Source organism: Schistocerca cancellata, chromosome 2, assembly GCF_023864275.1.
Source record: "Schistocerca cancellata isolate TAMUIC-IGC-003103 chromosome 2, iqSchCanc2.1, whole genome shotgun sequence".
Taxonomy (NCBI): domain Eukaryota; kingdom Metazoa; phylum Arthropoda; class Insecta; order Orthoptera; family Acrididae; genus Schistocerca; species Schistocerca cancellata.
Window position 1 is genome coordinate 798,649,095 of NC_064627.1, and position 21,266 is coordinate 798,670,360.

At 39.5% G+C, this 21,266-nt stretch overlaps 1 protein-coding gene across 1 annotated transcript in view; it reads right to left on the reverse strand.

Moving 5' to 3' along the window:
* The window catches only part of LOC126162653 (probable multidrug resistance-associated protein lethal(2)03659), a 316,093-nt gene that overhangs the window by 66,434 nt on the left and 228,393 nt on the right, over positions 1–21,266 (reverse strand). Inside the window, exon 20 of the mRNA XM_049919291.1 lies at positions 18,595–18,765. Within this exon, the coding sequence (XP_049775248.1) occupies positions 18,595–18,765 (171 nt within the window). The remainder of the gene's footprint in view (positions 1–18,594; positions 18,766–21,266) is intronic.

Below are 21,266 nucleotides of genomic sequence, written 5' to 3' on the forward strand. Positions count from 1 at the left end.
TAGAATCGAGTGCAAAGCAAGCGGAAGTTCTGAAAAATGTTGGTAGGTGCCGCCACAACTAACTTCTGCCGTCGAATATATGTAGCGCTACACGGGCATGCTTTGTAAGCACAAAGATAAATACTGGCGCCAAAACCTCTGCGTCAGTAAATGAATTAAAAAAAAAATATGTGGAAGATGAGCTTTTTTCTCCGCCCCGAGTTTCGACCACGGATTTTCATACATAACTCAACGAAGTAAATACAAATTCCGTATTGTTCATCTCCGAATGTAGCAGAATTTCAATGTAATACGAAAATCCGACTGGCAAGACTGTTTGGAATGTTTGTCAATATGGCCAACTCTACGTTCTGAATTTTTTCCTACATGTGAGGAGAGATGGTTGCTAATAGAAACCTGATGAAATGTGAATCACATGCAGTATTCTCTTCACCATAAGAATAATACGAATATAAACATTTTGCCATGTATTATTTCGTGTTTGCTGCTATCTCATTTAAATCCTGTCTGCCTAATAAACTACGAAACTAGAGTGAGACAACAGCAAACGCGGAAGAATATACGTATCGTTTCAAGTTTATATTCGTATTATTCTTATGCCTAATAGTGATACAGTCAGAAATGAAGCACGGCAACTGACTAGATTTTTAAATCTAAGATGACTCTAATTTCTGTGCAGAATTTGATGTACTAAAGAAGCGGCCACAAAGATTTTCAAACGGAGAAAAATTTTCGACTAACTCTCATACAGAACAATGTTCTATCATACGCAGTCTATTATTTGATTCTTGTTGATCATTATCAAAGAAAGCAGCAGTGTAAGTTAACAACAAATAGCAGTCTCTTGCCGTTGTTTCGGTTATGAGACAATTCCTCTCTTTGTTTTAATTGTAAGCGGCAGTAGCGCGCACAAGAGCAAACCATGCCGCGAGCGGCGACAGGCCGTAAACACGCACTATCAGAATGCGACAAACAAAGCATGACACAGTACAGTAATGCATTTTCAGCTTAGAGTGACGTAAACACCTATAACAAAGAAAACGGCACTTATCAGCTCAAAGCAAAATAAGCAATCGATTCAAACCAGACGAAGCACGTGAAAAAGGAAGGGTACCCGTATAAATACGGACGGAGCGCCTGATGCATAGCAATGGCTACCTGGTAAAGCTTAACTGCTAAGCTTACAACTCGAACCAAACTACTGTAGCTGCATCGTCATTCATTCGACCTAAATTGTGTCTCATATTAGAATGTACCAACTTTGTTTCGATTTGGAGGTGCGGCCTAAAACTTTTTTCTCCCCTTAAATTTCGAGTCTCAGATTTCAGGTGCGGCTTAGATTCGGGAAAATTTTTTTCCTTTATTTCGAGTCTCATTTTTCAAGTGCGGCTTAGATTCGAGTGCGGCTTAGATTCGAGTAAATACGGTAACTGTTGTAGCTGACACAGAGGAGACTGTGACTAATTCATGTAATGTTGCGGTGGATATTGGTCTTTAGGGGAAATAGAAAATTTTTGTAGAGATGCCACAGATTATCATGTGGTTGAGACAGACTGTTTTCCTGTTGTGAACCTCCAACATGAAATGCAGAAAGTCTTGTAGAACACAAATTTAAAAACAACAAAATTGTCAGGGAAGGGCTGTCAGAATTCTGTGAAACATTAAAGCTTGACTGGTGGGAGGAGTACCTGTATGTACTGTGCAGGAAGTTTAACATTAGTTGTGAAGAATTTAATATTAATGCAGTAAGCAATGATGAAAAATTTTGAGTATCCCACTCTCTTGAAAGAACAGCTAATCAGAACTTTGCAGTGAAACTAATGGAAAAGAATACTAAAGTATATGAATGTTAAGTTATGCATGTGCTATTTAACCAACTACACAAACTTGGAGTGAATGATAGATTAGTAGTGAGACTGTCTGGAAAAGGTAACAGTAAATTTATTTTTTAATTTAACTTTTTAATGGATAAATTACTATAAGATTCTTACTGAAAAAGATCAAGCACCCATCAGATAAGAATATATTTCAAATGAACAACAGTGATCATAAAAAAATTCTTGTCTGTTACAGACTATACAAAATATTTTACTTTATGTTTTGATAATGAACATTGTCCTGTCCTGTTAGGCTGTACTTTATGAATGAATTCTAATATATGTAATGGTAGGACTGGTAATGTACAGTGATTATCTAATCCTTTTGCTTCTGCTATGTCTACTGTTTATGATTTGAACTATATTGTAGGATGATTAGCACTATAAAAAGAAGCATGTTATAATTCTAGTGAACTGAATCAAGATCAAGGAATAAACTACTTTGTGATATGTAAATTTTTAATTCTGTCCGGTTTGTCAGAAAACTTTGAAAGATAAATGTTTGCCAGTATTTAAAAGTAATATTATCCCCCCCCCTCCCCCTCCCCCAGTGAACCATGGATCTTGCCATTGGTGGGGAGGCTTGCATGCCTAAGCGATATCAATAGCCGTGCCATAGGTGCAACCACAACAGAGGGATATCTGTTGAGAGGCCAGACAAATGTGTGGTTCCTGAAGAGAGGCAGCAGCCTTTCAGTTGTTGCAGGGGCAATAGTCTGGATGATTGATGATTGACAAGCAGCTCTACCGAATGGTTAAATGATGATGGAGTCCTCTTGGGTAAAATACTCCAGAGGTAAAATACTCCCCCATTTGGATCTCTGGGTGAGGCCCACTCAGGAAGATGTAGTTATCAGGAGAAACAAAACTGTCATTCTATGGATCGGAGCACGAAATCTCAGATCCCTTAGTCAGGCAGGTAGGTTAGAAAATTTAAAGAAGGAAGTGGCTAGGTTAAAGTTAGATATAGTGGGAATTAGTAAAGTTCAGTGGCAGGACGAACAGGACTTCTTGTCATGTAAATACAGAGTCATAAATACAGAATCAAATATGGGTAATGCAGGAGTAGGTTTCATAATGAATTAAAAAAAAAAAAATAGGAACGTGGATCGACTACTATGAATAGCATAGTGAACACATTATTGTAGCCAAGACAGACACGAAACCCACACCCACCACAGTGGTACAAGTTTATATGACAAATAGCTCTGCAGTTGAGGAGGAGATTGTAGAAATGTGCAATGAGATAAAAGAAATTTCCCAGATATTTAAGGGAGATGAAAATTTAATAGTCATGGGGGACTGGGATTCGACAGGAGGAAAAGGTACAGAATGAAAAACAATAGGTTAATATGGACTGGGGGAAAGAAATGCAAGAGGAAGCCACCTGGTAGAATTTTACACAGAGCATAATTTAATCATAGCTAACATTTAGTTTAAGAATCATGAAGAAAGGTTGTATACATGGAAGAGACCTGGAGGCACTGGAAGGTTGAATACAGAATAGTAAGACAGAGATTTAGGAACCAGGTTTTAAATGATAAGATGTTTCCGGGGGCAGATGGACTCTGACCACAATTTATTGGTTTTGAACTGCAGATTAAAACCAAAGAAACTGCACAAAGGTAGGAACTTAAGGAGATGGGACCTGGGTAATCTGAATGAGCCAGTGGTTGTAGAGAACATCAGATGAAGCATTAGAGAATGATTGACAAGAACAGGGGAAAGGAATACAGCAGAAGAAGAATGGGTAGCTTTGAGAGACCTGGTAGAAATCCTTGGGTAACACAAAGAGAGATTTAATTTAAATAATGAAAGGAGAAAATATACAAATGCAATAAATTAATCAGGTGAAAGGCAATAGAAACTTCTAAAAAATGAGATTGACAGGAAGTGCAAAATGGCTAACCAGAAATGGCTAGAGGGAAAATGTCAGGATGTAGATACATATATCACTAAGGGTATGATAAATGCTGCCTACAGGAAAACTAACGAGACCTTTGGAGAAAAGAGAACCACCTCCATGAATATCAGGAGCTCAGATGGAAAAACCATCCTAAGTAAAGAAGGGAAAGCAGAAAGGTGGAAGGAGTAAATGTAGGGTCTATGCAAGAGAGGTATACTTGCAAGAAATATTATGGAAACTGAAGAGGAAGTAGATGAAGATGAGAAGGGAGATATGACACTGCATGAAGAATGTGACAAAGCACTGAAAGACTAAATTCAAAACAAGGCCCGGGGAGTAGACAACATTCTGTTAGAGCTACTGATAGCCTTGGGAAAGCCAGACATGACAAAACTCTTCCATCTGGTGAACAAGATGTATCAGACAGGTGAAGTACCCTCAAACTTCAAGAAGAATATAATAATTTCGATTCCAAAGAACGCAGGTGCTGACAGGTGTGAAAATTACCAAACTATCAGTTTAATAAGTCACAGTTTCAAAATACTAACATGAACCTTTTACAGAAGAATGGAAAAACAGGTAGAAGCCCACCTTGGAGAAGATCAGTTTGGATTCTGGAGAAATGTAGGAAGACATGAAGCAATGTTGATCCTACGACTTCTCATAGAAGGTAGGTTAAGGAAAGGCAAACCTATGTTTATAGCAATTGCAAACTTAACAATTATGGCTGGAAAACTCCCTTTTAAATTCTATAGGTGGCAGGGGTAAAATACAGGCAGCAAAAGGCTATTTACAATTTGTACGGAAATCAGAAGGCAGTTGTAAGAGTTAAGGGGCACAAAAGGGAAGCAGTGGTTGAGAAGGGATTGAGACAGGGTTGTAGCCTATCGCTGATGTTATTGAATCTGTATATTGAGCAAGCACTAAAGGAAACAAAAGAAAAATTTGGAGTAGGAATTAAAGTCCAGTGAGAAGAAATAAAATTTTGAGATTTGCCAATGATATTGTAATTCTGTGAGAGACAGCAAAGGACTTCAAAGAGCAGTTGAATGGAATGGTCAGTGTTTTGAAAGGAGGATATAAGATGAACATCAACAAAAGCAAAATGAGGATAATGGAATGAAGTCAAATCAAATCAGGCAATGTTGAGGGAATTAGACTAGGAAATAAGAAACTTAAAGTAGTAGAGGAGTTCTGCCATTTGGGAAGCAAAATAACATGATTGTCAAAGTAGGGAGGATATAAAATGTAGACTGGCAATGGCAAGAAAAGCATTTCTGAAGAAGATAGATTGCTACTTGCTGTAGAGAAGACATGTCAAGTTGCAGACAGGCATGATTAAATGACACTCACATATAGCTTTTGGTGAAAGCCTTCATCAGCAGACACACGCACACACACACACACACACACACACACACACACATGCACTCACACACACACATCACACACACACATACACACACACACATACACACACAAAAAGCAAGCACACCTCACGAACACACAACCACCAACTCCAGCATCTGAAGCCAGAGTGCAACATCCCATGGGGTGCAAGCAACAAACTAGATAGGGTGGGAAGGGGAAGGGACTGTGATGATGATGATGATGATGTTTGGTTTGTGGGGCGCTCAACTGCGCGGTTATCAGCGCCCGTACAATTACCCAATCTTTGCTCAGTCCAATTTCGCCACTTTCCTGGATGATGATGAAATGATGAGGACAACACAAACACCCAGTCATCTCGAGGCAGGTGAAAATCCCTGACCCCGCCGGGAATCGAACCCGGGACCCCGTGGGAAGGGACTGTAATGTATGGGTGGGGAAGGAGACAAACACTGTCTGGTGGAGTGTGCAGAGACTGCACTGCCAACAAGTGCAGTCAGGCTGAACACCTCAGACACACTGTCCAGCAAGTTCAACAAGGTGGAGGTTTCCTGCTGTTTTGGTGTGGCATTATGTGAGGCCGACGTACACTGCTGGTGGTCATGGAAGGCACCGTAATGGCTGTACGATACGTGAATGCCATCCTCCAACCAACAGTGAGGAATTCGTCTTCATGGATGACAATTCATGCCCCCATCGTGCACATCTTGTGAATGGTTCCCTTCAGGATAACAGCATTGCTTGAGTAGAATGGCTAGCATGTTCTCCAGACATGGACGCTATTGAACATGCCTGGGATAGATTGAAAAGGGCTGTTTATGGATGACATGACCCACCAATCACTCTGAGGGATCTACGCCAAATTGCCATTGAGAAGTGGGGCAATCTGGACCAACAGTGCCTTGATGAACTTATGGATAGTTTGCCATGATGAATACAGGCATGCATCAATACAAGAGGACATGCTACTGGGTATTAGAGGTACTGGTGTGTACAGCAATCTGGACCACCACCCCAGAAGGTCTTGCTATATAGTGGTACAACATGCAATGTGTGGTTTTCATGAGCAATAAAAAGGGTGGAAACGATATAGATGTTGATCTCTATTCCAATTTTCTGTACAGGTTCCGGAACTCTCAGAACCAAGGTGATGCAAAACTTTTTTTGATGTGTGTATAAGAAAAAGATCATTTGCTACTCACTGAAAATGTGACATGTTGAGTTATAGACAGGTACAACCAGAAGACACTTTACACATTAGCCTTTAGCCAAAACCTTCTTCATAAAAGGAAACACACACACATTCGTTCACACAAGCAAGAACATCTCATGCACAAATGACCACCAGCTCCAGCAGATTGGGCCAGAATGCAGCTGTCTCTTATAATGGAAGCAGCAGTCTGGTGGGAGTGGAGAATGGGATGCAATAGTAGGGTATTGGTAGCACATGTGAAGGAGCCATTCCATACCAGACTGGAAGTGTGTGTTGCCACTGTCAGTGGTCATTTGAAACACAACCTGTGACGCTAAAATGTCTTGCTACTGTGCAGAATCTACATAAATGTAGGAAGATACAAGGTGACTTAAAACAATTTTCACGGTGAATGCCAGCAAGCCCTAACGTGGAAAAATGCAAATTAATGTGGATGAGTAGGAAGATCAAACCTGTAATGTTCAGATACAGTGCTACCAGTGTCCTGCTTGACACAGTCAAGTAGTTTAAATATCTGGGTGTAACTTTGCAGAGTGACATGAGGTGGAATGAGCATCTGAGTACTGTGGTAGGGAGGGAAAGTGGTCGGCTTTGGTTTATTGGGATAATTTTAGGAAATAGTGGTTCTCGTGTACCGGAGACCACATATAGGATGCTGGTGCAACTTATTCTTGAATGCTGCTTGAATGTTTGGGATCCATACCAGATTGGATCGAAGGAAGGCATCGAAGCAATTCAGAGGTGGGTTGCTAGATTTGTTATCGGTAGGTTTGAACAATACATAAGTGTTACGGAGATTCTTCGGGAGCTCAAATGTGACTCCCTGGAAGGAAGACGATGTTCTGTACAAGAAATGTAATTGAGAAAATTTAGAGAACCAGCATTTGAAGCTGACTGCTGAATGGCTGTACTGCCGCCAACATACATTGCATAAGATATGAGAATTAGGGCTCATATGGAGGCATACAGACAGTCCTTTTTCTCTCACTCTATTTGCATGTGGAACAGGAGGGGAAATGACAAGTAGCGGTATAGGGTACCCTTCGCCATGCACCGTACGATGGCTTGCAAAGTATCTATGTACATGTATATGTAGAACTAGTGTATGCACATGCATTGTTCTTTAGTGGGATCTCACAGGTATTGTATAAGTATCAGTGTGCAGACTTTTCAAAATGTGATCGTTCATACTAAAATCCTGCAACAAACACCACTGACATTCTAATCTACCCTACTTTTAGTTTGTTAAAGTTGATAGGCATTGTTTCATTTAAAAATTGCATGTTTGCACCAAAAATATGCTTTTAAGTACAATTACAATCTGTTGATTGACTAACAATATGAGCCCCAGACAACCAATCCATTCTGTGACAACTGCACTTCATAGCTCTTTCCAGTTCCGCAATATGTATGTTGCATGTTTAGGGGATTCACCCTGTATATTCAAGGCAATTTCCAATACAGCATCAGCTCAGCATCACCTTAATCACATCATTTCTAGAAAACATGTAGACAACTTACAAGAGCAGTGTCCTCCGCATTACAAAAATAAATAAAAATATTCCAACCCTAGTATATGTACTATCCAAATTATAACCACTCAGTACCTGTTCATGGCTTTCCTGACTTTCAACTTATGACATTTTCAAAATCTACTTATGTGGTCTGAAATGTAATTTTCTCCTCTAAAAACAACAGTCTCCTCAGAGATGTAGTTGGGATAAGTGGCAGATACATATGGGGGGCGTGCGGGGCATGCGCCCCCCCTTGCGGGACTGCCTGCTTTGCCACCCGCCCCGCCCCTGGCCATCAGCCTGCACGCTATTCGTTCTTATCTTTCGACAGTCGACTCGACTGAATCGAGTTATCGAGTAACTGTACTTTCCTATGTAGCATGCGCTTCGGTGTCACAGTATTTTATACATTTCTGTCTGCCACGTAGATAGCTAACACGTACCCATGAGAAAAGTCATGGCAATTCTAGTGATCTCGATATGTTATTCTGTCTGGCATTTGTTCAAGAAAAGTTGTGAATATTCTACTGTTTTCTTGTACAGAGAACCTTCAATACATAGCGTTATAAATATGGACTATTCACCGAATAGAAGCTAGTTTACATTCAGAAGCAGAAATATTAAGACTGAAGAATGAATAAGTAAAAAGTCATAGTTGTAGCAAGCGCAAGTGTGGAGATTTGTCAAGAGTGAGAGTTTTCAATTGATTGTGAAGTATTAATAATAACTGTGAAGTATTAATAATAATTGTGAAGTATTAATAACAATTAATCAATTTCAATAAAACTTTGTATGTGACTTGATTATTTTTTATTATGGTAAAAGTAAAGTTAGCTCAAGATGTCTTTAGCACCCCCTCCTTGAGGTTCTTCCGTATCTGCCACTAGTTGGGATGAGATAGAAAGTTATTTGGCATGAAATCTACTACATTCTTAAGACAAAATTCACTTTGTTGATTCAGCTTTCCATGACCATTCTGTTCATGTGCTGACAATAAAAAATAAATAAAAAAAAATTAATTAATTATCCCACCCAACAATTTTCACCCCTCTGTCCTATCATCTCCTCACCATTCTTGCCTCCCACCCTGTTTATTTGCAGCCCTCTACCAATGCATCTGCCCATCTTTCCCCCCTTCTCTCGTGTTTTGTTCTTTTTTTCCCCACCTCCCTGCCTCACATTGCTTCCAAACACATCTCCGACGATTGTCTGGTTGAAGCCATATGTGAGACTCATCAGTGAAGAGAATGTGATGCCAATCCTGAGCAGTCCATTAGGCATGTTGTTGGGCCCATCTGTACTGCACTGCATGGTGTCGTGGTTGCAAAGATGGGCCTCGCCATGGATATTGGGAGTGATGTTGTGCATTATGCAGCCTATTGCACACAGTTTAGGTCATAACATGACGCCCTGCAGCTACATAAAAAGCATTATTCAACATGGTGGCATTGCTGTCAGGCTTTCTCTGGGCCATAATCCATAGGTATCTATCATTCATTGCAGCCTTGGGTGCACTGAGCAAGGCATGTCATCAACAGTTCCTCTCCCTCTGTATCCTCCATGTCCGAATAACACCGCTTTGGTTCACTCCGAGACGCCTGGACACTTTCCTTGTTGAGAGCCCTTCATGGTACCAAGTAACAATATGGACATGATAGAACTGTGGTATTGACGTCTAGGTATGGTTGAACTACAGATAATACAAGCCGTGTACCTCCTTCCTGGTGGAATGACTGGAACTGATCGGCTGTTGGACCCCTCTGTCTAATAGGTGGTGCATGTGCATGGTTGTTTACATCTTTGGGTGGGTTTAGTGACATCTCTGAACAGTCAAAGGGACTATGTCTGTGATACAATATCCACAGTCAACATCTATCTTCAGGAGTTCTGGGAGCTGGGGAGAGTAAAAACTTTTTTGATGTGTGTATTATTAAATAATTATTATAATAAATGGGAAATTTGGACAATAATAATGATACAAATAGTAGGAGGATTGAACATGAAGGAGTATTTGTAGTAGAAGACTACCAATATCCATTTAATAATATCAAAAAGTTAAAATAAGTCCTACCATAACAAAAATTTATTATGAATGGTATTTGAAAATGTATTAGCTAGAATTTTGAGAGGGTAAGTTATGAAATATGTTGAACTAAAGGATGACAGCACTAATTTTGCAATCTCAAATTTTGATAATGTATTTTAAGAAATGGTTTAAATATTTATAGCATATCTACAGTTTCAATTTTGACCTATTCTTTATGACTTCTCTGAGAGAGAGTTCACATTATTCTATTTCTGCCAGAAACTGTGTCACTCCCAGGTATTTAAACTTGGTACCCATTAAGCTATGCATAATGGGTAATATCACCAAGAACTAATTAGTGATGTATTTTGTAGCTGACATTACAATTATGCAAGGACATTTTATTAAGCTAACATGTGAAAAGAGTTTACACTCATGTAAAGGACAAGCTATTAAGTCAAGATGTGAAAAGGGTTCACATTCATGTAAATGACATTATATCAAGTCTGGATGTAAAGAAAGGAATGAGATGATGTAATAACACCGACCTGGAAAAGACTGAGTGAAGGTAAAAAAGGTTTTTCACATTGTTTTGTAATGTGAAAACTATGTACATGTTTTATCAGCTGTGAAAAACACTTATAAATGAAATAAATAGATCATTAGGAATTGTATGCCAAATACAAAAAATATTTTATATGAGAAATATCAACACTAATTGTTCCATGTTTAGTACTGTTTAGTTAGTTAACTAATTATTTTCTAATGGCATTTGTAAATGTCTGTCAGTTTTCTGTTATTATCTTTAAAATAGCGCTTAATTATCATGAAGTCAATACATGTTAATACATGTTAAACACATGCAATTTTTAAAAAAGTCAGTTGTACCTTTTATATTTGTTGAAAAAAACAACTTTGGTCAGATTTTTGTTCTCATGATGATGCTTAAAAAGGTACTGATGGGCTGTTATAGAAATGCTCAACACATCTCGTTTTTGGGAAGTATCGAAGTTGCTAATACACAATAATTAAAAGTTAATAATATTTAAATTCAGTATTATAATCATACTTATTGCATTCCATAACTATTCAAAAAGATGAAATAAGTAGAAAATTGCTTTTGTTTATGGAATATATATATATATATATATATATATATATATATATATATATATATATACCTAAAAACAAAGATGATGTGACTTACCAAATGAAAGTGCTGGCAGGTCGACAGACACACAAACGAACACAAACATACACACAAAATTCAAGCTTTCGCAACAAACTGTTGCCTCATCAGGAAAGAGGGAAGGAGAGGGAAAGACGAAAGGATGTGGGTTTTAAGGGAGAGGGTAAGGAGTCATTCCAGTCCCGGGAGCGGAAAGACTTACCTTATGGGGAAAAAAGGACGGGTATACGCTATATATATATATATATATATATATATATATATATATATATATAAACAAAAATGATGTGACTTACCAAACGAAAGTGCTGGCATGTTGATAGACACACAAACAAACAAAAACGTACACACAAAATTCAAGCTTTCGCAACCAACGGTTGCTTCATCAGGAAAGAGGGAAGGAGAGGGAAAGACGAACGGATGTGGGTTTTAAGGGAGAGGGTAAGGAGTCATTCCAATCCCTAAGGTAAGTCTTTCTGCTCCCAGGATTGGAATTACTCCTTACCCTCTCCCTTAAAACCCACATCCTTTCGTCTTTCCCTCTCCTTCCCTCTTTCCTGATGAGGCAACAGTTTGTTGCGAAAGCTTGAATTTTGTGTGTATGTTTGTGTTCATTTGTGTGTCTGTCGACCTGCCAGCACTTTCATTTGGTAAGTCACATCATCTTTGTTTTTAGGTATTTGTATATATATATATATATATATATATATATATAGTTATAATAGAAGGAAACATTCCCTGAAGGAAAAATATACCTAAAAACAACTCTTTGTCTTTAAATATGTCTGCTTGTGTCTATATATGTGTGGATGGATATTTGTGTGTGTGCGAGTGTATACCCGTCCTTTTTTCCCCATAAGGTAAGTCTTTCCGCTCCCGGGACTGGAATGACTCCTTACCCTCTCCCTTAAAACCCACATCCTTTCGTCTTCCCTCTCCTTCCCTCTTTCCTGATGAGGCAACAGTTTGTTGCGAAAGCTTGAATTTTGTGTGTATGTTTGTGTTCGTTTGTGTGTCTGTCGACCTGCCAGCACTTTCATTGAAAGCTTGAATTTTGTGTGTATGTTTGTGTTCATTTGTGTGTCTGTCGACCTGCCAGCACTTTCATTTGGTAAGTCACATCATCTTTGTTTTTAGGTATTTGTATATATATATATATATATATATATATATATATATATATATAGTTATAATAGAAGGAAACATTCCCTGAAGGAAAAATATACCTAAAAACAACTCTTTGTCTTTAAATATGTCTGCTTGTGTCTGTATATGTGTGGATGGATATGTGTGTGTGTGCGAGTGTATACCCGTCCTTTTTTCCCCATAAGGTAAGTCTTTCCGCTCCCGGGACTGGAATGACTCCTTACCCTCTCCCTTAAAACCCACATCCTTTCGTCTTCCCTCTCCTTCCCTCTTTCCTGATGAGGCAACAGTTTGTTGCGAAAGCTTGAATTTTGTGTGTATGTTTGTGTTCATTTGTGTGTCTGTCGACCTGCCAGCACTTTCATTTGGTAAGTCACATCATCTTTGTTTTTAGGTATTTGTATATATATATATATATATATGTTTGTGTTCGTTTGTGTGTCTGTCGACCTGCCAGCACTTTCATTTGGTAAGTCACATCATCTTTGTTTTTAGGTATATATATATATATATATATATATATATATATATATATAAAAAAACTCTTTGCCTTTACAAATGTCTGCTTGTGTCTGTGTATGTGTGGATGGATATGTGTGTGTGTGCGAGTGTATACCTGTCCTTTTTTCCCCCTAAGGTAAGTCTTTCCGCTCCCGGGATTGGAATGACTCCTTACCCTCTCCCTTAAAACCCATATCCTTTTGTCTTTCCTTCTCCTTCCCTCTTTCCTGACGAGGCAACCGTTGGTTGCGAAAGCTAGAATTTTGTGCGTATGTTTGTGTTTGTTTGTGTGTTTATCGACCTGCCAGCGCTTTTGTTTGGTAAGTCTCATCATCTTTCTTTATATATATATATATATATATATATATATATATATATATCATTATAATAGAAGGAAACATTCCACGAAGGAAAAATATATCTAAAAACAAAGATGATGTGACTTACCAAATGAAAGTGCTGGCAGGTCGACAGACACACAAACGAACACAAACATACACACAAAATTCAAGCTTTCGCAACAAACTGTTGCCTCATCAGGAAAGAGGGAAGGAGAGGGAAAGACGAAAGGATGTGGGTTTTAAGGGAGAGGGTAAGGAGTCATTCCAGTCCCGGGAGCGGAAAGACTTACCTTAGGGGGAAAAAAGGACGGGTATACACTCGCACACACACACATATCCATCCACACATATACAGACTCAAGCAGACATATTTAAAGACAAATATCTTGTCTTTAAATATGTCTGCTTGAGTCTGTATATGTGTGGATGGATATGTGTGTGGTTGCGAGTGTATACCCGTCCTTTTTTCCCCCTAAGGTAAGTCTTTCCGCTCCCGGGACTGGAATGACTCCTTACCCTCTCCCTTAAAACCCACATCCTTTCGTCTTTCCCTCTCCTTCCCTCTTTCCTGATGAGGCAACAGTTTGTTGCGAAAGCTTGAATTTTGTGTGTATGTTTGTGTTCGTTTGTGTGTCTGTCGACCTGCCAGCACTTTCATTTGGTAAGTCACATCATCTTTGTTTTTAGATATATATATATATATATATATATATATATATATATATATATATATATATATATATATATATAGAGGGAAACATTCCACGTGGGAAAAAAAAATATAATTAAAAATTAAGTATCAATCTCCTGGTTTCCCACCTCCGGAAAGGCAACTCACTCACCCTTCACAACCATTCCAGCAAACCTCAACCTCCTCTCATTGCACACAAACCCAGTCTCTCCCATCTACTCAATCTCCCACTTCCAGCTCCACTCCCTCCAAAGCCTCAAAATTCCAATCAACACAATCTGGAACCACAACACCCCAATTCAGTAGTTAACCTCTCCTCCAAACCTCTCTCCCAATCCGAAACCTCTGTCCTAGCCAAAGGCCTCACCTTCAGCCCCACTCCCAGATTTAACCAAACAGCCCTTGTCAAAGATTTACTGTCCTACACCCGTACTCTCTGCTGGAAATATCACTTTGCCACGAAGAAAAATGATCCTAATCCTACTCCTAATGATCCAACTCCCCAAGATACTATCCAAATTGAACCATGCCTGGAACAGTTCCGTCCTCCGTCACAGCGGGACCCACCTCCTCTTCCTCAAAATCACCCTCTCCTAACCTTCCAGGAATTTCTGACTTCCAGCCTTGCCTCTCAATCCTTCTTAAAAAACCTTAATCCTACTCCCAACATCACCACTGCTGAAGCCCAGGCTATCCGTGATCTGAAGGCTGACCGATCCATCGTCATTCTTCCGGCGGACAAGGGTTCCACGACTGTGGTACTTGATCGTCGGGAGTACGTGGTTGAGGGACTGCGTCAGCTTTCAGACACCACTACTTACAAAGTTTGCCATGGTAATCCCATTCCTGATGTCCAGGCGGAACTTCAAGGAATCCTCAGAACCTTAGGCCCCCTACAAAACCTTTCACCTGACTCCATCAACCTCCTGACCCCACCAACACCCCGCACCCCTACCTTCTACCTTCTTCCCAAAATTCACAAACCCAATCATCCCAGCCGTCCCATTGTAGCTGGTTACCAAGCCCCCACAGAACACATCTCTGCCTACGTAGATCAACACCTTCAACCCATTACGTGCAGTCTCCCATCCTTCATCAAAGACACCAACCACTTTCTCGAACGCCTGGGATCCCTACCCAGTCTGTTACCCCCGGAAACCATCCTTGTAACCATTGATGCCACTTCCTTATACACAAATATTCCGCATGTCCAGGGCCTCGCTGCGATGGAGCACTTCCTTTCACGCCGATCACCTGCCGCCCTACCTAAAACCTCTTTCCTCATTACCTTAGCCAGCTTCATCCTGACCCACAACTTCTTCACTTTTGAAGGCCAGACATACCAACAATTAAAGGGAACAGCCATGGGTACCAGGATGGCCCCCTCGTATGCCAACCTATTCATGGGTCGCTTAGAGGAAGCCTTCTTGGTTACCCAGGCCTGCCAACCCAAAGTTTGGTACAGATTTATTGATGACATTTTCATGATCTGGACTCACAGTGAAGAAGAACTCCAGAATTTCCTCTCCAACCTCAACTCCTTTGGTTCCATCAGATTCACCTGGTCCTACTCTAAATCCCATGCCACTTTCCTTGACGTTGACCTCCACCTGTCCAATGGCCAGCTTCACACGTCCGTCCACATCAAACCCACCAACAAGCAACAGTACCTCCATTATGACAGCTGCCACCCATTCCACATCAAACGGTCCCTTCCCTACAGCCTAGGTCTTCGTGGCAAACGAATCTGCTCCAGTCCGGAATCCTTGAATCATTACACCAACAACCTGAAAACAGCTTTTGCATCCCGTAACTACCCTCCCGACCTGGTACAGAAGCAAATAACCAGAGCCACTTCCTCATCTCCTCAAACCCGGAACCTTCCACAGAAGAACCCCAAAAGTGCCCCACTTGTGACAGGATACTTTCCGGGACTGGATCAGATTCTGAATGTGACTCTCCAGCAGGGATGCGACTTCCTCAAATCCTGCCCTGAAATGAGATCCATCCTTCATGAAATCCTCCCCACTCCACCAAGAGTGTCTTTCCGCCGTCCACCTAACCTTCGTAACCTCTTAGTTCATCCCTATGAAATCCCCAAACCACCTTCCCTACCCTCTGGCTCCTACCCCTGTAACCGCCCCCGGTGTAAAACCTGTCCCATGCACCCTCCCACCACCACCTATTCCAGTCCTGTAACCCGGAAGGTGTACACGATCAAAGGCAGAGCCACATGTGAAAGCACCCACGTGATTTACCAACTGACCTGCCTACACTGTGAAGCGTTCTATGTGGGAATGACCAGCAACAAACTGTCCATTCACATGAATGGACACAGGCAGACAGTGTTTGTTGGCAATGAGGATCACCCTGTGGCTAAACATGCCTTGGTGCACGGCCAGCACATCTTGGCACAGTGTTACACCGTCCGGGTTATCTGGATACTTCCCACTAACACCAACCTGTCTGAACTCCGGAGATGGGAACTTGCCCTTCAGCATATCCTCTCTTCTCGCTATCCGCCAGGCCTCAATCTCCGCTAATTTCTAATTTCAATCTGCCGCCGCTCATACCTCACCTGTCTTTCAACATCATCTTTGCCTCTGTACTTCCATCCCGACTGACATCTCTGCCCAAACTCTTTGCCTTTACAAATGTCTTCTTGTGTCTGTGTATATGCGGATGGATATGTGTGTGTGTGTGTGAGTGTATACCTGTCCTTTTTTCCCCCTAAGGTAAGTCTTTCCGCTCCCGGGATTGGAATGACTCCTTACCCTCTCCCTTAAAACCCATACCGTTTATATATATATTTTTCCTACATGGAATGTTTCCACAAACACAAACATACACACAAAATTCAAGCTTTCACAACCAACGGTTGCCTCATCAGGAAAGAGGGAAGGAGAGGGAAAGACGAAAGGATTTGGGTTTTAAGGGAGAGGGTAAGGAGTCATTCCAATCCCGGGAGCGGAAAGACTTACCTTAGGGGGAAAAAGGACAGGTATACACTCGCACACACACACATATCCATCCGCGCATACACAGACACAAGCAGACATTTGTAAAGGCAGAAAAAGCTTTTGCCCGGGGTGATTTAGGGAAATCATGGAAAACCTAAATCAGGATGACTGGGCATGGGATTGTACCGTAATTGTCCTGAATGCAAGTCCAGTGTGATAACCACTGCACCACCTCGCTCGGTATGGTAGAATTGATTTTGCTATTGTAATTATGGAGTAATTAATGATTAAGGTTCCAATATTTCCAAGTCATAAAGAGACAGCTAATTTTATGTTTTGAAGCCAGAAATTGTTTGGATACCTAATAAAAATATGACACAATGATTTTTCAGTCAGAATAATACATACTCATGTTTTAATTTATGTTAGTTAACAGAATTTTAATTGCAACCATATTTAAATGTAAAATTTTAAACATACAAAAATTAATTATTTGCATCTAGGCCTTTCAATCAATAAAACTAATCACTCTGTTCACCTGAAAATGAAAGCATGATTTTTCTTTAAGTCAGTTAAATAGTGTATGCAAATTAACGAAGTATACTGCTGCAATGATAAAACATGTATTTATAGTCTTAACAGAAACAGATTCTTTCCTATCTTTGTATGAAATTATTCACTTTTATTCCATGTAAATTTCTATGTAATTTGGGAAGATATATGTAAAAAAACTTTAATTTTATAAAGGCAAAATTCAGTATGTAACAAAGACAGTAATTGTTTGAAACCATATAAAAAGAGGCAATTTGTATGCTGCTGAACTTCAGTCTTAGACTGAATTTTGTATCAACAGCATGTCGTCAGTCTTTGTAAGTTCTACAATGTGCGTTCACTGCTGAACATCTAGCGTGCGAAATAAAATCATTCGTACACTTGAAGCACAAAACCTTATTTGCATCATTACATAATTTCTATGTGATGACGCAGTAACATCAAAATGAACCTACAACAGTATCAAGAATCAGCACCCCGGATTACACAAGATATGTATAATAGTTGTGGAAGATATTTTTTTTATGCTGATAATGTGTGGTAAAACATGGCATACTGAACATTGTTTTTCTTGTGTTTAACTACACTACTCATCCAAACTTCACCACAAAAACATTTTTGCCATGTTTATTACAATAACAATTTTGTGCATTTTGTATATCTTTGGAATTGTCAACAACTAGTTGGAGTCTATCTGTCGTGCTGAGATGGAGTAAATTGGTCCATCATTGTTGCTCTATGGAGACAGAAAGTATTAGTTTGAAGTATATGTTTAGTAGAACTGAGTTGCTGCAAAGTTACAGCGTGTGTTATGTGATGTTAAAAAATGTTTGGTGTCCATTAAAAACTTTATCTGAAGAAAGTAACCTGAACCGTAATATTATTTCAACTTCAAGTTACAACCCACCAATGTCTTGCAAGAAGGAGAACCTACCATATTAGACAAACAGCCAAACAACACTTCTGATGACCACAAAGTTCAGTAGAAATAATAAACTTTTGATTATTCTACCTGCACTTGCTCATACTAATTTCTATGTATTATGCAAGTGAATGCAAAGTCAGTGGTTTGATAATTTGTTTATTGCTATGATTACTGTAATAAACATAGCAAGGAATGGGTCAGAAGCTCAATCTTTACTTGTGGGTGTGCTCAATAAACATGCTTTTAGCATAAAGTGTTAGCTTTTGTTCACAGCTCTGCTCTCATAACTGGTACTCATTTCAGGACTCTACATGAATTATCCACTTCATAATACTGTTACTGAACTTTTAATAAATAAACTTACCAGAAGATGATTCAAGAGATGGCTCTGGCTTCAAACCAGCAAACTCTAAGACACGTTCTACGCCTGTCATCTGGTTTATAAGTTCAGCTGATTGACGTATTCCCCACTGGAACATTCCCATTAGATTGAGAGACTGAGTGATTGCCAAGCCCACACTACCACCAAACATATCTGCAAGAACATTCAATTACAGGAATTATGATTGTAGAATTTCAAAAAAATTGTCACTTAGCATTACTTATAAATGTTTCTTATGTAAAATGATACCCTGTTTAGTATAATTATCCATCCAAAAGGAGTACTTTCCATTTCACGACAGCTTTCTGGACAAATAAACATTCATTATTATTAATGCAGTTTACGAGCATTTTCTACAGCATATGGAATTAGAATTACCTAGGCAAAACAATAAGGTGTGTGAGTCATCTTTACATGTATTGCAGATCACCAGCCCAGTAAATAACTTCAGTTTTCTTTTTCTTGGTTGGAGATATAATCGTATTGGATGTTGGGTTATTATGGATATGACACTAGTTCAGGTTGTGCAGGATGTGGGAATATATCATATGTTAACTTGTTAAAGAGTGTGCATGATGCTCAACTGAACTGATTTAGAGGAACCATGAAAAATTTAATTTTGATGGCCATTTCAGGCGAATGTTTAATCAGAATCCTAGTACCTTATCAGTGTCCCACTTCATTCTATTACCATTACCTTGTAATTTTAATCAGTTGCAAATTTTCCTGCAAAAAAGTAATCATGTAACTACCTCCAACACATATGTAAAATTAAAAGTATTATGTAAGTGTAGTCTGTGGCTGAAAATGTGGGAAGTGGTGATGATTTTTTGACATACAAGTTCTCGTTAATGTTGACAGTCACCATGCTCATTTATTCAGAGATGCCACAGTAACTCACAAACATAACAACAGGTTTGATTAAAGGAATGGAAGTCTAAGAATAAACAGCATTCAGATGCTAATGTTACAGGCAGCATCTACAGTTTCATTTAAACCAAATATAAAATCAAGAAAAACTGACAAGGTACTAATCCCCATTCAAATATAGCAAATCCAAACTGACAGCTCTAGAATGAAGGTTAATTTTTTGGAATGTTATGAGAAAGTATTTCCCATTAGCAGTGTCAGGCACTAGTGTCTGTGAAACATTAGACAAACTAAACAACACAAATTATTCCAGAATCTGAAGAATTACTCAGTAGTAAATAAAAAATAAACTGTCTCCACAGTCAGGATTCTTCTGATTTGTGGCAGTTTTCTAGGCAATGAAGAAAAAGGCAGCTGCCTTTTCTGCACTCTTGGTGGAATGTGGTACATTCATATTGATTAATGGAAAATCTCATATAAAGATGTGAAACAAATACTAACAAAGAGATAGAGGGGCTGGCCAGTACTTACCTCAGCTCAGTACAGCCGATAGATACACACAGAAAACAGAACCGAAAATTTACATTCCTAGCTTTCGGAATAAATGTTCATTCATCAGGTAGGAGAGAGGGGAAAGGGGAAAGGAGAGAGGGGAAAGAAAGGGAAGAAGGGAAAGTGGATTTCTTTCCCCTCTCTCCTTCTTGATGAAGGAACATTTATTCAGAAAGCTGGGAACATAAAGCTTCGGTTCTGTTTTTTGTGTATCTATCGGCTGTACTGAGCTGAGGTAAGTACTGGCCAGCCCCTCTATCTCTTTGTTAGTACATTCATATTGCTAGTATCGACAGTTTTGAGAGGGCTCTGTGTATACGTATGTACAAAAGTCGATTAGCTCTGTGCTGTGAGGGGTTCACTGTGTAAAGAGAGATGTAAATTGTATTCAACTTTTCATTAATAAATATTCTTAATGTGGTAGCAGTTCACAGCTATTAATTAAAAAGAATATTGTTATACGGAAAAAAAGTGATTGGGTTGCACTGAAAGGAAGGCTGTTATTCAAAAAGTGTGCTTTGTGACAAGCTACAATTGTCTGATGAAGAAGACTATAGGAACTGGAATTGGCAAGTGGAAATGTATCTGAAAATGAAGAAATGCTATACTGTGACTTCAAGAGCAAAAATCAGTAAAGACAATGCCAGAACTTGGGGCAAGAAAATCTGATCACAATGAACTGCATATATGGAGCAATTTTGAACAAGCATTTAGAATTCATGAGCGATCAGGAAACTGCAATTGAGATAATGAGCAAGTTTGATGAATTATACTCAACAGTACTGGAATTTGTGTGCAGGAGGTTGGGTTGGGTTGTTGTGGGGGAGGAGACCAGACAGCGAGGTCATCGGTCTCATCGGATTAGGGAAGGATGGGGAAGGAAGTCGACCATGCCCTTTGAAAGGAACCATCCCGGGATTTGCCTGGAGCAATTTAGGGAAATCACAGAAAACCTACATCAGGATGGCTGCACACGGGATTGAACCGTCGTCCTCCCAAATGCGAGTCCAGTGTGCTAACCACTGCGCCACCTTGCTCAGTGTGTGCAGGAACAAATTGGACAAGCTGAGGTTAAAAGACCATAGTGACATGGCAATATCCGTCAGCATTTTTGGGAAAAAAGTGAACAAATTAAAATCAGCAGGTACAAAAGTGACGGAGAAGCTAAACTAGATGTTAAGAACCTTGCCAGAATCCTTGAGGTATATTGGGGGACTTGATTTTTTAATGCA